The sequence below is a fragment of the Dromiciops gliroides genome, chromosome 2, assembly GCF_019393635.1.
Source record: "Dromiciops gliroides isolate mDroGli1 chromosome 2, mDroGli1.pri, whole genome shotgun sequence".
NCBI lineage: Eukaryota > Metazoa > Chordata > Mammalia > Microbiotheria > Microbiotheriidae > Dromiciops > Dromiciops gliroides.
In genome coordinates this window covers 535,183,484-535,200,885 of record NC_057862.1, presented here as the reverse complement: position 1 = coordinate 535,200,885, position 17,402 = coordinate 535,183,484, and the positions used below count along the sequence as shown (strand labels likewise).

The 17,402-nt window shown below is 42.3% G+C and overlaps 1 protein-coding gene across 2 annotated transcripts in view; it reads left to right on the top strand.

Moving 5' to 3' along the window:
• The window catches only part of PLAT (plasminogen activator, tissue type), a 40,898-nt gene that overhangs the window by 22,925 nt on the left and 571 nt on the right, over nucleotides 1-17,402 (top strand). For both annotated transcript variants that reach the window (XM_043984718.1, XM_043984719.1), the window contains 8 exons: nucleotides 1,285-1,459; nucleotides 1,581-1,672; nucleotides 4,061-4,223; nucleotides 5,755-5,840; nucleotides 7,666-7,864; nucleotides 11,652-11,788; nucleotides 11,970-12,116; nucleotides 13,579-13,745. In XM_043984718.1, the coding sequence (XP_043840653.1) occupies nucleotides 1,285-1,459; nucleotides 1,581-1,672; nucleotides 4,061-4,223; nucleotides 5,755-5,840; nucleotides 7,666-7,864; nucleotides 11,652-11,788; nucleotides 11,970-12,116; nucleotides 13,579-13,745 (1,166 nt within the window). The remainder of the gene's footprint in view (nucleotides 1-1,284; nucleotides 1,460-1,580; nucleotides 1,673-4,060; nucleotides 4,224-5,754; nucleotides 5,841-7,665; nucleotides 7,865-11,651; nucleotides 11,789-11,969; nucleotides 12,117-13,578; nucleotides 13,746-17,402) is intronic.

The window sequence follows — 17,402 nt, the reverse complement described above, 5'->3', positions numbered from 1 at the left end:
AGTAGCACTGAGATTTTAGGAGGAAGAGGCGGTGTAACTAGTGGAAAGAGTTCTGTTTCTACGTCTGAGGTGTGATGTGAATAGAACAGAGTGGGTTTGGGGCAGGGGGGGGGGGGGAAGGGAGGATATAGCTAGCAGTTGTTCAGTTGTTTTTTTTTTGTTTGTTTTTTTGCCGGGCAATGGGGGTTAAGTGACTTGCCCAGGGTCACACAGCTAGTAATTGTCAAGTGTCTGAGGTCAGATTTGAACTCAGGTCCTCCTGAATCCAGGGCCAGTGCTTTATCCACTGAGCCACCTAGCTGCCCCTGTTCAGTTGTTTTTTAGTCCTGTCTGACTCTTTGTGATCCCTAGGGTTTCTTGACAAGGATAGTGAAGTGGCTTGCCATTTCCTTCTTCAGCTCATTTTACAGATGAGGAAACTGAGGCAAACAGGGTTAAGTGACTTGCCCAGGGTCACACAGCTAGTCGGTATCTCTGATCAGATTTGAACTCTGGTCTTCCTAACCCCAGATCTGGCACTCTATCCACTGTGCCATCTACCTGCCCCTGGGGATAACTATGACTGGTTTACTCTCTGTGTGGTCACAGCTTGGAATTTGCCCCTTATTCCTTTTAAGGATTTTTCCTTTTAGACCCAGATTTGTTAGTCACCTCCTCTCCCAGGGTTAGAGATCAGAGGTCAGACAGATGGTCTATGGACCCTGGGAGTTCAACCACCATCTCTGCCATTAGCTAATAGCATCATGTTAGTCAACTCGCTTAAGTACTCCAGGTCTCAGTTTCCTTTGGCCGTTCATGGATCCTCATGTGATTGTTGTGTGATGTGTTGGAAGACAAAAAAGCACTGGGTTTGGGAGACCTGGGTTCAACTGCTGGTTTCTGCCTCTTAAGACCTGAGTTACTTTGGACAGGTCATTTAAACTCTCTTAGCTATTCCATATCCTCATCCATAAAATGAGGATGCTGGACTAAATGATCTCCAAGGTCCTTTCCAGTTCAAAATATAATCGAGGGGGCAGCTAGGTGGCGCAGTGGATAAAGCACTGGCCCTGGATTCAGGGGGACCTGAGTTCAAATCCGGCCTCAGACACTTGACACTTACTAGCTGTGTGACCCTGGGCAAGTCACTTAACCCCCATTGCCCCGCAAAAAAAAAACCAAAAAAAAGTATATAATCGAGGCCCTTTCCAGCTTAAAAAAGACATGAGGCAAAATGTTTTTAAAACGATTCCCAAATTCAGGTTCTTTAATGCATTATTTCATTATGCTTCTCCTTATCATCAGATTCTAACGCAATGTGCTATGAAGACTTGGGCTTCACTTATAGGGGAACGTGGAGCACAAGTGAAAGCGGGGCTGAGTGTGTGAACTGGAACATGAATGTCCTGCAGAGGCAGCGGTACCACGGGCGGAAGCCAGATGCCCTCAAACTGGGCCTTGGGAACCACAACTACTGCAGGTAAATGAGACTTCCTTTGACTCTGGGAGGTTTTCTCAGGAAAAGTTCCCCAAAGAAGGGAAAACCTTTGGTCTGTTGGAGATCAGAATTTCTAATCCTGCTTCTGCCCTCTGACATTTAGGAACCCAGACAAAGACTCCAAGCCCTGGTGCTACGTCTTCAAGAATGGAATTTATACCTGGGAGTACTGTAGCATTGAGTCTTGCTCAAAGGGTGAGTGGCCGGGGGTAGTGTTGGGGGCAGGGTGCATCCAATCTGAACATTCCCACTGGCCTTGATGGAGAGGGGAGAACCTCGGGTTGTGGGGGTAATGTAGCTGGCAGGACAAGGCTCACAGCTGTTGCTTCAGAGAAGAGCCCAAAAAAAGGGGGAACAGGATGGTTTCTGATTTTGTTTCAGTGGAAACAAAGTTAAAGGTTGTGGTGGTTTTCAGTGGCTTTCTCCATAATTTGTTTTAATTTCAACAAACTCATTTGTCAGGCACCTACTAGATGGAGTTCCCTGTGTTAGGTGATAGGGATAAAAAAACAAAAAACAAAAAAAAAACTAGAGGCCTTGCCATCAAGAGTTTATGATTGGGGGCAGCTAGGTGGCACAGTGGATAGAGCATTGGCCCTGGATTCAGAAGGACCTGAGTTCAAATATGACCTCAGACACTTGACACTTACTAGCTGTGTGACCTTGGACAAGTCACTTAACCCTCATTGCCCAACCAAAAAAACAAAACAAAACAAAACAAAACAAAAAAAGAGTTTATGATCTACTTGGAGTGACAGAGAGAAGACAGGTTCACAAGCCTTCTTGAGGGTTCTCAAAAACTAGGATAACAGAATAAAAGGGCCTGCTGAGCCAATAGAATGAGCCAGCAATAGACTATGGCTGTTGTCCAAGGATCAACTTTGTTTAGTTCAGAGAGGATTTTTACCATCATACTAATAACCAAGTGATGAATAAACATTTTTTTTACTATAGCAATTCACAGAGACCTTTTACTAAGGTATAAGGGAAGGTTGCCATCTGCATTATGAGAATGCAGGTGAGTCACAACTCTTTGGAAGAAGTATGAGAAATGGTGTTAAGTGCATAAGACGGGGGTGGTTTTTTCTTTCTTTTTCAAAGACATTACTTCTAGGGAGTACTACATAACTTTGATGGCTCTTGTGTTGGGTCTCAGAGTAAGAGATGATGTGCAATACTATCCCTAATAGAAGGGATAGTGTGTGCAAAAGCAGGAAGGCAGGAAAATGTCAAATTGGAGAATGGGGAGAAGTGAATGGTAGAATGGTGCATACATGAAGGGAAGTAGTTTGAAGTAAGGCTGAGCCTAGATTGTGGAAGGCTTTGAATGCCAGATTAAAGAGTTTGTATTTGGTTTGGTAAGCAGTGAGGAGCCACTGAAGTTTTTGAAGCAGAGAAGCTTATTCCCATCATTTGGGGTACTGGATGGTGCAGTAGATAGAATACCAGGCCTGGAGTCAGGAAGACTCCTCTTCCTGAGTTCAAATCTGGCCTCAGACACTTCCTAGGTGTGTGATCCTGGACAAGTCACTTACCCTTGTTTGCCTCAGTTTCCTTGTCTGTAAAATGAGCTGGAGAAGCAAATAGCAAACCACTCCAGTATCTTTTGCCCCCAAATGGGGTAACAGACTGAAACAACCGAGCAACAATAACAACAAACAATACATTCATCCAGGCAAGAAATGAGTAGCTGCATTAGGGTGTAAGCAATATGAGTGGAGAAAAAGGGAGAAAATATTATAAGAGATAATGTTGAGGAGGAATTTATTTGATTTTGTAACTAATGGGATGGAAGGGAGGGTAAATAAGAGGAAAGAGCTTTTAATAAGGATTTAAGCCTAGGAAACTAGGATAATGATGACAAAATAGCAGACAGAAAGAGAAGCAAGTTTAGGTCATCAGAAACATTTTATTACTACAGAACTATTTTAGAATCTGACAGTGTATAAAGATGGGAACTCAAAAGATTATAAAACCATCAGGAACTCAAGGGGAAATAAGGCACTACATTGTATATCATCTCTCCCCTCACTCTACATATCATTAATACTTCAGGAATTGTGATTTCCCCCCAAATTGCTATTTGGCTATGAAGGACATTTCTTTAACCTCTCTGGGCCAAGTTCTCCAAGATGCAAAATGGAGGAGTTTGAAAAAAGAGATTGCTAAAGTTCCTTTTAGCTCCAAAATGCTAACAGATGATACTAAGTGGGATGGTTTTACAATTGTTTCAGTTAGAGAAGGAAGCAGTTTCTCCCAGAACTTGAGAGAATAAAAAGGAAGTGATAAAGTTTCAGATCCTCTGGAAAAGGAGGAGTCTGGCATCCCGTCTTATCCTCTCCAGCCCTGGGACTTACTATTTGGGGGGGGGGGGGGGGGGGGCAGGCAATGAGGGTTAAGTGACTTGCCCAAGGTCACATAGCTAGTAAGGATTTGAACTCAGGTCCTCCTGAATCCAGGGCCTGTGCTTTATCCACTGTGCCACCTAGTTGTCCTCCCAGGGACTTACTATTAATTTGATTTAATATTTATTGTTTGTTTCACCCTTTTCTTTTCTTCTTCTTAATCTGGGTACCACTGAAGACTGCTATTCTGGAAAGGGCACATATTATCGGGGCACTCGGAGCAAAACTGAATCAGGCACTTCCTGCCTCAACTGGGATACTTTACTTGGGAAAAGCCGACTTTACACATCATGGAGGAAGAATGCACCCAGCCTGGGGTTGGGCAATCATAATTTTTGCCGGTAGGTATATATTTGTATGTATGAAGCTGCCTTTTTATGATGAGGGGAGAGAGAGAGAGAGAGAGAGAGAGAGAGAGAGAGAGAGAGAGAGAGAGAGAGAGAGAGAGAGAGTAATAGTTGATGTTTCGAGTTAAAATAGGAATAGATTTTTATGGCCTTGTCTGTCAGAGAATTCCAAGAGTTTTCATATAGCTTATATAGCCTCACAAATTTCTGGTGAAAAAAAGGTTTCTACTCTCATCTTACTGATGGGGGAAAAAACCAAGGCACAGAGAGGTCATCTTGGACTCACATAGTCATCAAAAAATATAGAATGCAAGTCATGATTCCCAGCTATTGAATTAGTCTACCATGTATCTTTTCCCAGATTTCTCTTTTCCCCTAACTTCTTTCTAATAATAATAGTTAGCATCCTATATTACAAGTTAAGGTTTGCAAAGTACTTTATAAATGTTCACTCATTTTATCCATGTAAAAACCCTGGGAGGTAGGTGCTATTATTATTCCCATTTTATAGATGGAGAGACTGAGGCAGAGCAAGGTTAAGAGCATGTGGTAAGATCTCTGAGCTTGTAAGTCTCTGAGGTAGGATTTGAACTCAGGTCTTCCTGACTCCAGGTCCAGTGCCCTAAACACTGAGCATTTGTAAATAAAGAAAATCTTTCTATAAATAAATAAACAAGCAAGCAGACAAATTAATCTGTGCAGACAAATTAAACTGATCTGTGACAGTTTCCCCAACCTCTATTATATAACAATATAATTCATTCCTTTAAAAAATTATTTTTAGATTATTACATATGCTTCATTAGTATGTTATGAAGAATCTAACATTCTAACATTGTCCAGCAGTAGAATAGTCTGCTTTGGTGTAGTGAGTTCCTTGTCACTGAAGGTTTTTAGGTGAAGACTGGAGGGCCACTTGTTTGGAATGTTGTGGCAGAGATGTCAGACTTAAGGCCTGTGGGTTCTTAAGGTATAGTGGGTAGAGCACCGGCCCTGGAGTCAGGAGGGTCTGAGTTCAAATCCGGCCTCAGACACTTGACACTTACTAGCTGTGTGACCCTGGGCAAGTCACTTAACCCTCATTGCCTGGCCAAAAAAAAAAAAAAGTAATTGGGATGGGGGCAGCTATGTGGCACAGTGGATAAAGAACTGGCCCAGGATTCAGGAGGACCCGAGTTCAAATCCAGCCTCAGACATTTGACACTTACTAGTTATGTGACCCTGGCAAGTCACTTAACTCTAATTGCCCTGTCCCCCACCCACCCCACTCCACAAAAAAAAAAAAAAGGTAATTGGGACATGTTTCATAAGATTCTACTTCATATGATATGATAATACATTATAGATTATGTTAATTTGTGGTTTCCCAAGTCAGTATGTGACCAGCAGAGAAACATTTCTATTTGAGTTTGACATGACTGTAGAGGTCACTAGGTCCCTTCCAACTCTGAGGTTTTTAAAATCTTACGATTTACTAATTGAAAAAATCTGGGTGGGTAAAATACTCCAACCTCTTTGCTTTCAGGAATCCTGATAATGACGTTAAACCCTGGTGCTTTGTGCTGGAGGATGACCACCTGACACAGGACTACTGTGACGTGCCCAAATGCTGTAAGAGGCGTGCTTTTGGCGTCTTCTTTCGTTACTTCCTTTAGCTTTCTCTTCCCTTCTATTTGGTCTGATTAGAGCAGCCACTCCTGTGGTGGGTCAGGAACTTGGTGGAAGCTCAAAAATCATTCTCATCATGTTTGTTCCTTAACCTGACAATTAATGGAAGTCAACACAGGTTTCCATTGGCCCTGGAGCGGGGTGGGGGTGGGGGGGAAGTATCAGTAAGGTCCTGGTGGTTGTCCTGGGAAAGGTTTCAAGTGGGTCTTGAACCCCATGAATATTCTAACCCTTCCCTGCCTCCCATTCCCCCTCAAAAATCTCTCCTCTCAGGTGTTTTTTCCTTCTGTCATCATGTGCTTCTAGCACCTAGCAGAAGAGCTAGGTCAGCAAGAGTGGATGGGTGAAAAGAGGATAAATAAGAAGAAAATCAAGGGTGACCACCTTAACTTTTCCAGATTGCCCTTTGCACCCTCTCTGTTCCAGCCTAATGGGCTTATTTGCTGTTCCCCAAATACAACACTCCATCTTCTGCCTCTACAATTCTTCTCAAGCTGTCCTTCATGTCCAGAATGGTCTTTACTCATTCATTCAACAACCATTTATTAAGACCTAACTATATGAAAGGCCCTATGCTAGTGCTGGGGGTGCAAAAACAGAAACCAAATGATCCTTGCCCTCAAGGAGTTTGTGCCCCATTGGGGGGAAACAACATGTACATAGAAAATCAAATAGGTGTGTGTGTGTGTGTGTATAAAGTAGATAGAGACAGAGAGACAGAGAGACTGAGATGGAGAGAGACAGAGAGACAGAGGGCAAGTGAGTAATTTCCAGTAAAAGGGCATAAACAGAACAGCTAGGTGGCTCAGTGGATAGAGCACTGTCCCTGGAGTCAGGAGGACCTGAGTTCAAATCCGGCCTCAGACTCTTGACATTTACTAGCTTTGTGACCCTGGGCAAGTCACTTAACCCCAATTGCCTCACCAAAAAAAAAAAAAGGCATAAACAAGTAGGGGGATAAAGTAACCTTCGAACGAAGCTAGGAATTCTAAAAGCATAGGATGGCCCTTAAGAAGTATGGGGGGTAGCCTGTCATGGGGGATAGTCATGGAGGCCAGAGATGGGATGTTGTGTTCAGAGAATAGCAAGTACACCAGTTTGTCTAGAATGTAGTGTCCAGGAAGGAGAGAAGGCTACAAGAAGCCTGGAACAGTAAGCTGGAGCCATATTACAAGGGTTTTTTTCTCTTGTAACTCCTAGTTCCCTTCAGGCCTTGGCTCAAGTGTCACCTCCTTGAAGAAATCTTTCCTGAGCCCCCCAGTTCTTGGTGCCCCCCCCAATTACTTTGCATTTATTTTGTATATGTCCTATTTTCTTATCTGCAATCACATTTTGATATCCCCCCCTCTCCCCAATGGAATGGAATCTCCTTGAGGGCAAGGGAGAGATTTGTTGTTACCTGAGGGGGGGATAGAAGAGGGGGTGTTTGAGCTGGGTCATGAAGGATAGAATTTGGAGAAGAGAGAAAAGGAAAGAAGAAGAGAGGAGAAGAACAAGAAGAGGGGAGGGGAGAAGAAAGGAAATGAGAGGCAAGGAGAGAAGACAGGAGAGAAGATGGAGGAAAGGAGAAAAGAGAGGAGAGGAGAAGCCGCTGTAGTCTAGGTGTAGCCTACCCGTTTCCTGTAGTCCTCATCATCATTTTGTGTGTTTATAGACACCATCTATTTTGCCAGCCTGTCCTGAGTTCAGGATACTAAGACCAGAACCCTTGCAGACCTCTGTAAGATCTAACGTCCTCCCTTTTCTTTGCATTTTGCGTTTTTCCCAGCTACTTGTGGCCTGCGGCAGTATAAAGAAAGCCAGTTTCGAATTAAAGGAGGCCTCTTCGCTGACATCACCTCCCATCCTTGGCAGGCTGCCATCGTGGCCATGAATCGGAGATCCCCTGGGACAACACGTTTTCTGTGTGGAGGAATACTGATCGACTCCTGCTGGGTTCTCTCTGCAGCCCACTGCTTTGAGGAGAGGTAAGAATGAGGAAAACCCACAAGTTACTCTTCTCCTTGAGACACTGAATCCAGAGGAAATGCTTATAGAAAGTCTGACAGTCCCAAGAATACTCATCTAAGGGAATGGCAATTTGTCAGCAATCATCCTTAAGTTTTTGGTCTGGACCTATGATTTCATTGATGTGTAGGGAATTCCTGGTGAGGAAACTCCCTCTACCATTTCAGATGGATAAACTATCCATCAAGTTATAGTCTTAGGAAATTGTCCAGGGGTACTGAGAAATTAAGCTACTCACTCACCCAGACACATAGTCAGTGTGTGTCATAGATGGAACATGAACCCAGGGGTTTTTATTTTGTTTTGTTTTGGCAGGGCAATGGGGGTTAAGTGACTTGCCCAGGGTCACACAGCTAGTAAGTATCAAGTGTGTGAGATCAGATTTGAACTCAGGTCCTCCTGAATCCAGGGCCAATGCTTTATCCACTGCGCCACCTAGCTGCTCCTGAACCCAGGCCTTCTTGACTCAAAGGCCACCTTTCTATCATCCATGCCATAATGTCTTTCTACAGCTCAACCATCAGCAATGCCTAAAGATGATCTAGTTCTGGGATAGCCTTAGGGGTACAGAGCCAGACAATTTATTCCACTCCCTAGTTTGGAACAGTCCCAGATTATGACTGGTCTTGGGGAGGTTGGGAAATTTCCAGTCACTTCAGTAATCTGTGTCAAACTGTACAATCTCAGGAGTCATTAAATAAACTTGAATAGTAGTGGAGGTGGGGGAAGTTGCTGAGTTGGAGAATGAGGCCATCAAATCTTGGGTCAAATCTCTTGAGACTGCTCAAGATGTCAGACCATTGGGCAATTTCTTGTTATCCCTTGGAAGTAGTCCAACCACATTAGCAGAAAGACTTTTTCCTTTTTGCTAGATTCTTTTCCAAAGATAACAGAAGAAAATAAAGAAAGATGAGTGATAATAGTCTAGGAGGTTTGTTCTAATCATGCAGACACTGGAAGTGTACCTCCATTGCTTCAGTTTTTATTAATTATGATTTTTATTGTACTTATTGTACTTGGGAGTTAGCAGTTGAGCCCCATCTCTGCACACCATTTTCTTTTTTTTTTTCTTTTTTTTTTTTTTTGCAGGGCAATGGGGGTTAAGTGACTTGCCCAGGGTCACACAGCTAGTAAGTGTCAAGTGTCTGAGGCCGGATTTGAACTCAGGTACTCCTGAATCCAGGGCCGGTGCTTTATCCACTGTGCCACCTAGCCGCCCCTCTGCACACCATTTTCAATGATAGATTGGCATTCAGAGATTGGAAAGCAGGGTTATGCAAGCACAGGGTTGAGAGCTGGATGGAACTTTAGAGACTGGTCTATAACCTCATTTCATAGGTGAGGAAAATGAGCTGTTTAAATGCACCATCTCTAAAAGCAACCAAGAAATATAAATAACCCTAATTATGATTTTTGCAATGATCAACCTTGGTTCTGGAGATTATGTGGTAAAACACACCTTCCTCCTCTTAGCAGGATGGGAGATAAGTACAGAATGCTGCATAACAGATAATAGTTGCTTTGTTGGTCGTTTTTGCTCAAAATTTAAAAATTGTTGTTATTATAAAGGAGGGTTCAGTGTGTGTGTGTCTGTGTGTCTGAGAGAGAGAGAGAGAGAGAGAGAGAGAGAGAGAGAGAGAGAGAGAGAGAGAGAGAGAGAGAGAGAGTATCTGGGGGGTATATCTGGAAATGATTGTGATATAAAAAACAAATGGCATCAATAAATCTTTTTTCTCCAAAATTTTAAATAAAAAAGTTGAGGATAGAATTCGTAGGCTGCTACATACTGATTCTTCTTCCCTGACTCCATCATAGAATTTAAGACCAAATGCAAATGATAAAAAAACAGCACTAGGAGTAGGCAGACTGAGTTATGTTATTGTTGTTGTTTTTCTTCTTCCTGGACCATTCCCGCATCATGGGACAGGCTCATTGCATTACAATCTGGTGATGACATAGGCTTTTGAGCCAGGCAAGGGTCTATGCTGTTGTGTGAAGGAATAAAGCCAGTACACCAAGGCTCCTACTGGGGTAGAGGTCTAATGTTCTCTAGAGGGACCAACTCGCCAAGAAAGCTTCTGTCCTAGGGAGACAGGGAAGGTTTTGCCATGTTTCACCAGAAAGGTTGAACACTTAAAGGATCCTAGGCTACCAAGGGATCTTCTTGTTCCTCCCCAATGGTAGATGAAGTTTAAGTCCTTTCTGAATTCCAGTCCCATGTATTATCAACTGCCTTCTCCACCCGCCCATTGGACATCTCCATTAGGACATCCCATAGACATATCAACCTCAGCATGTCCAAAATCGAATTCATTTTCCCTCACAAACCCATCTCTGTTTTGGACGATGGGACCACTATCCACTTAGTTACCAAGGTTCACAACTTTGGAGTCATCTCATTCCTCTCTCCCTCAACCTTCAAGTAGTTGCCAAAAGTTGTCAACCCTTCCTCTATGACCCTCACGACTGTCCCCTTCTTTCCACTCCCATAGCCTCCATCCTAGCTCAAGCCTGTATTAACATCAATGAGCTTTCTAGTTGGTCCCTCTGCTTTCAGTGGCTCCTGCAATACAACTGTTGCTCATTGCCCATTGGATAAAATACAAATGCTTCAGTCTGGCATTTCAATCCCTTCACAATCAATCTGGCTTCCACCTGCCTTTCCAGTCTTTTTTTCTTACTGCTCCCTCTTACATGTTTTCTGTTCCAAACTGGCCTGTTTGCTCTTCTTTGTATACAAGATACAATGTCAAGTCAACAAGCACTTCTGTTCTTTTTTTAACATTATTTTTTATTTCTTTTGCTAAATATTTGCCAATTATATTTTTAAGTAACATTTTATTTTTTCCAGTTACATGTAAAGACAATTTTTAGCATTCAGTTTTACAAAATTTTGAGTTCTAAATTTTCTTCCTCTCTCCCCGCCTTCCCCCTCCCCTCACTAAAATGGTAAGCAATTAGCTTATATATGTGCAATCATATAAAACCTATTTTTATGTTAGTCATGTTGTGAAGGAAGAAACAGTTTGCAAAAAAAGTTTGTGATTTGAAAAAGGGGAAAAAAAGCATTTATTTTTTCTTGCCTTCTTATCTTGGCACAAATGATCTCTCATGTCTGAAATATAAGACCTTCTCACCTCAATCTCATAAAACCCCCTAGCTTCTTTCAAAGGATAGCTCAGGTACAACCTCCTTCTTGAGTTTTTTTTCTTGATCACTCCAGTTATGGAATTGTTTTATCTTTCCTTCTTGAAATTAATTTGTATTACCCTGGATCTTGGAATAGACTTTGCATTGACATATTTGCATACAGGTTGGAGAGTAATGATTTCATTTTTATCTTTGTAACTCTAGCACCAAGTACACATATGGTGTTGTTGTTGTTGTTGTTGAGTCATTTCAGTTGGATCTGACTCTTCATGACCTCATTTTGGTGTTTTCTTGGTTAAAGATACTAGAGTAGTTTACCATTTCTTTCTCCAGCTCATTTTATAGATGAGGAAACTGAGGCAAACAGGGTTAAGTGACTTGCCCTGGGTCACACAGCTAGTAAGTGTCTGAGGCCAGATTTGAACTTAAGAAGATGAGTCTTCCTGACTCCAGGCCCAGCATTCTATCCTCCGCATCATCTAGCACTTGATAATATTTTTGAATCGAATTTTTAACCCACTTTCCTATTCATCTGGTCACCTAAGAAGTTTTTTGTGACAGTAGTCATTGAAGGACTAAGACCTTTTTCTTTAACAGTTTCAAACGCCACGAACTTAAGGTGATTCTAGGCAGGACCTACCGGAAGGAAAAAGAGGAGGATGAGCAAGAGTTTGAAGTGGAAAAATACATTGTCCATGAAAAATTTGTTTCAGAGACTTTTGACAACGATATTGGTAAGATGGACTTTTCCTAAATTTTTCCCCTCTGAAATCTGGCCCTTGTCAACACATGTATGCCTTACCCTCTTGCTCACCCTTCACACAGAAATATGTGTGTGCATACACACGTGTGCATGTGTGTAGGAATGGGTTTGTACAGAGGACTTACCAACCCCTTCCTTGTTTCTCTTCTCAGCTCTCTTGCAGCTGAAATCTAAATCTGACTCACTACAATGTGCTCAGGAAACCAACTCGGTGCGGCCCATCTGCCTTCCCGATGCAGGACTGCAAATGCCTGACTGGACAGAATGTGAGCTGTCTGGCTATGGCAAGCATGAGGAGAGTAAGTGTGGTACCCACTGGGCACAGGGAGTGTCCAACTATACCAATTCTGCAGAATGCCAGGAGATAATAGCGTAGTGACTATATAGCTATCAGCTCTCTGCCTCTTTCTTTATTTGTACCTTCGCACAATGACACTGTGCCTACCCATCTCACAGAATCATTTTGCAGCTCAGAAGTGAATGAATATGAAAGTGCTTTTTGAAGAGTAAGTTTTAGCAAACCTCTCACCTCTTGGCAGAGAAGGGATGGACTAGAGTTACAAGATGAGACATAATTTCAGAAACAGTGAATGTGCTGATATGTTTTCTTGACTGACATGTTAAAAGGAAGGGTTTCTATTGGGATGGGGGCCAGGGGAGGGGAGATCAATGAGTCAGTGAGAAGGCTAGACCTATTAAAAAAAAAGAGCATGAATAAAACATTTTTTAAAATACAAAAAAAGAGGCAGCTAGGGTGGCACAGCTAGGGTGGCGCGGTGGATAGAGCACCAGCCCTGGAGTCAGGAGGACCTGAGTTCAAATCCAGTCTCAGACACTTAACACTTACTAGCTGTGTGACCCTAGGCAAGTCACTTAACCCCAATTGCCTCAAAAAAAAAAAAACAACTTTTGGAAGGGGACACAAATAGGGCAATTTTGTTACAACTTTGATATATTTAGCATTCACTTTTAAAACCCTGACTGTACATATTTACAAGAGGCAGCTAAGTAGTACAGTGGGATAGATCCGCTGGGCCTGAAGTCAAGAAGATCTGAGTTTGGGGGCAACTAGGTGGCAAAGTAGATAAAGCACCCGCCTTGGATTCACCGGACTTGAGTTCAAATCTGGCCTCAGACACTTGACACTTACTAGCTGTGTGACCCTGTGCAAGTCACTTAACCCCCATTGCCCTGCCAAAAAAAAAGACCTGAGTTCAAATCCAGCCTCAGATACTCACTAGCTTGTGTGGGCTTGGGTTAAGTCAATTAACCCCTATTTGCCTTAATGTACTAGAGAAGGAAATGGAAAACCACTCTAGTATCTTTGCCAAGAAAACCCCATGGACAATATTGGCATTCTGTGATCCACAGGGTCGGGAAGAGTCAGACATGACTGAACAACATTGATGTACTTAGAATCTTTGTTGTTGGGGGCATCTAGGTGGCACAGTGGATAAAGCACCGGCCCTGGATTCAGGAGGACCTGAGTTCAAATGCGGCCTCAGACACTTGACACTTACTAGCTGTGTGACCCTAGGCAAGTCACTTAATCCTCATTGCCCTGGAAAAACAAAACAAAAACCTGCCAGAATCTTTGTTGCTTTTCCTCATCTAATGAAATGTTGATGTTGATAATTAAGTTCACAATAAAAAAAGAGTAATCGGATGAGATGTCTAGCACTCTGCAGATGAAACAATCACATCTCTCTTCCATAGGAATGAACCAAGGGTCACACCTGAAACCATTTCTGTCTCTTGCAGATTCTCCCTACTACTCTGAGAGACTAAAGGAGGCCCACGTACGTCTCTACCCATCGAGCCGCTGTACCTCACAGCACCTGTTTAATAAGACAGTCACCAAGAACATGCTCTGTGCTGGGGACACGAGAAGCGGAGGGGTGGAAGTAAACTTACACGATGCCTGCAAGGTAAATAGAGTTTTTCTGCATCGGTCAGATTACTGTGCTATAGGAAAGGACGATTTTAGCCAAGGAAAACTACAGTCAGAATGGGATAAATGCATTTAATCTCAAGAAGCCAATGTAAACCTTAGGGAGGATAGGTGAGAGCCCTTGAGACTAGGGGTGGAGAAAGATCAAAGTGTCATAAACTAAATAAATCCTAAGAAATTTCCTTAGTTTCTGGGAAGGAAGCCCCACCCGGTGCTCTACTTCCTGCAAGCCCATTCAGTGAACTGACTGTTGCAGGGACAAATGAAAAACAAACAGGGGCAGTGTGGACCAATGGAAAGAAGACTGAATGGAGGAATTAGAGAAACCAGGGTGAAGGCCCAGTTTCCTATGGGTTCAGTTGGTGGCCCTTCTATTTACTTACTAGTGAGGACCAAATGAGATAAAATTGTAAAGTGCTTCCTTAGCACAATGCCTTGACTAGAGTAAGCACTATAGAAATGTTTGCTATCATTAGAGCTATTATTTGTCATTTCATCTTTCTCTGGGCTTCAGTTTCCTTACCTTTAAAATAAGAGGACAGGCCTAAAAGGTTTCTTCTACCTCTGCTATTCTGAAAGTTATATGAGAAATTCCTGGCTTCTACAGGTGCTAGGGAATGGGTCTCTCCTTGAAAGAGCAGGAGCTATGCCTTAAGTAGCTAGGTGGCACAAAACACAGAGCACCAGGTCTGGAGTCTGGAAGAGCTGAGTTCAAATCTGTCTGGCCTCAGATACTTCCTAGCTGTGTGACCCTGGGCAAGTCACTTAACCCCGTTTACCTCAGTTTCTTCATCTAAAATGAGCTGGAGAAGGAAATGACAAATCACTCCAGTGTTTGTGCCAAGAAAACCCCAAATAGGATGAGGAAGAATCAAACATGATTAAACTGAAATCGGTGAAAGGAAAGAAAAAAAAATATTTACACATGGACTCCTCGGACCTTTGCCTGCTTGAAAGCTCAGTTCAAGTGCCACTTCTTATGGGAAGCCTATTCCAAGCTTCCTCCAGCTAGGTGGTATAGTGGATAAAATGTTGGACTTGAAGTCAGGAAGACCTGAGTTCAGATCCTGCCCATAGCACTTAACTGTATGACCTGGGTATTCTTTTGGCCTCAGGTTCCCCACCCAAAAAATGAGGATCATAATAGGTTTGCTGTGAGGATTAAATAAGACAACATATGTAAACTGCTTCATAAACCTTAAAGCACTTAATTAAAGTTAGTGAAGGTATACTGAGGATAACCACGATGATGTGAAAACAGAAGACACCAACGAAAACTTAGGAAAATAACAATAGTTACTTATATAGCACTTTAAGGTTTGAAAAGCACTTTGTAAATATTATCTCATTTGATCCTCACAACAATTGTAGGTGATAGGGGCTATTCCCATGCTCATTTTACAAATGAGGAAACTGAGGCATACAGTGGTTAAGTAATTTGCCTAAGTGTCTGAGGCCAGATTCCGACTTGGGTCTTCCTGACTCTAAGTCCCATATTCAATCCATTGCACCATCGTGTTGCTATATAAATGCTATTACTACCAACTATTTGGACCAGCATTTCATTAAGAAAAAGGGAACCATCAATTATTAAGTGCCCTACTGTGTGCCAGGCACCGTACTAAGTATGTTACAAATATTTTCCTATTTGACCTGCACAACAAATATTATCTTATTTGATCTGTGCAATAACTTTGAAAGGTAGGTGCTGTTATTAACCCTATTTTACAGGTGAGGAAACTAAGATAGACAGAGACTCTAAAAAGACCAATTGTTCTGGGGTTCTGTAGGCTGGCATTTGTATATGACAGGGTGCTCGCATTCTAGAGTAGCACGGTGCTGGGCACAAACCAGGCCTGCCCACTCTCTGTGTGACTCAGCTGGAAAGCTGAGGATGGCCAGCAGGCTTGGAAGGGGAGTACATATTCCATAGGAAACAAGCTCTAGATTTGTATCCGGAGGCCAGGGGATTGAATCCCAGTTCTGTGAGACCTTGGCCAATTCCATTCTCCTTTCTAGGTCTCAGTTTCCTCATTTGTAAAATGAGGGGTTTGGACCAGGCGAGTTCTCTTCTAACTCTGAATGATAGAGTGATAGGATCAAAGCTGAAAAAGGCATACGAGTTGTCTAGTCCCCAGCTTCTTGTGACCCCATAACTGAATGTGGGGGTCACGAAAAATTTGGCAACAGTAAAAGGTTATGTGTACCTATTTTATATACCTATATACCCGTGGTCGTGTAAAAAAAATGTTTAAGAAGCACTCATCTTGGGGCAGCTAGGTGGTGCAGTGGATAAAGCATAGGCCCTGGATTCAGGAGGACCTGAGTTCAAATCCAGCCTCAGACACTTGACACTTACTAGCTGTGTGACCCTGGGCAAGTCACTTAACCCTTATTGCCCCACCCACCCCCAAAAGCCTTTGTGTAGTCCAACTGTCTCATTTTACAGATGAGGAAACTGAGGCTGGGGGAGGTAATTTTAATTGCCCTGGGCAATTAGAAACAGCTAAGTGTTGCTGTGGATAGAACACTGGGTCTGGAGTCAGGAAGACCTAAGTTCAAATCAGAACTCAGATATTTATTAGCTTTGTGACCCTGGGCAAGTCACTTGACCTCTGCCTCAGTTTCCTCAACTGTAAAATGAAGATAATAACAGCACCTACTTCCTAGGTTTGTTTTAAGGATCAGGTGAGATAATATCACCACCAGGCCTGGCCCATAATAGGTAGATTTTAAATGTTTGCTTCCTTCTTTCCTTCCTTCCAAAGTCACACAGACAGAGTTAGGGTTTAAAAAACCTACCTCCTCTGACTCCAAACCCAGCTCTCTTCCCATTTCACCTTGATTGCTTCCCAGTAGAACAAGCCCTGGACTTTGGGAGACAAAATACCTGGGTTTAAATCCCAATTACTCTACTTAATAGCACATAAAAGCAATTTAGGCCGACTAGTCCAACCACTTCCTATTATAGATGAGGAAATTAAGACTGTAATGAAGTTAGATGATGTGCTCAAGGTCACACCAAAAATAGGCATCATTATTTTCTTCGTAAGGCTTTCAGAGTAGGAATCACACAGAGGAAAGCTAAGTGACACAGTGGATAGAACACTGGGGCTGGAGTCAGGAAGACCTGAATTCAAATGCAGCCTCAGACATTTTACTAGCTGCGTGACCTTAGGCAGGTTACTTAATCTCTGTCTGCCTCTGATTTCTCGGCTGTAAAGTGGGGTAGTAATATAATCTACCTCCCAGCCTTGTTGTGAGAATCAAATGAGATATTGGCAAAGCACTTAGCATAGTGCCTGGCATATAATACTCTATATTATCATATATAATATGTAATACATATTATACATGGTGGGCCAAAAGTCACAAAGGGGTCTGATGTTTTAATAACTTTTTGAAAATTATTTTCCTTTATTTTTCACCATTTACGAGATTCGATTTTTCATACATAGTGTAAATTCAGTTCCTGTATATACAGTGTATGATATAATGGTATTGGAAATTAAAAACAAAAAATAAAGGAGTTATTAAATATTCATAACCTTTGACCCACCTATATAAAATTATATATATATATCTGATGTGTGTGCATAGATATGCATATATATATATTAGACATACCATACTG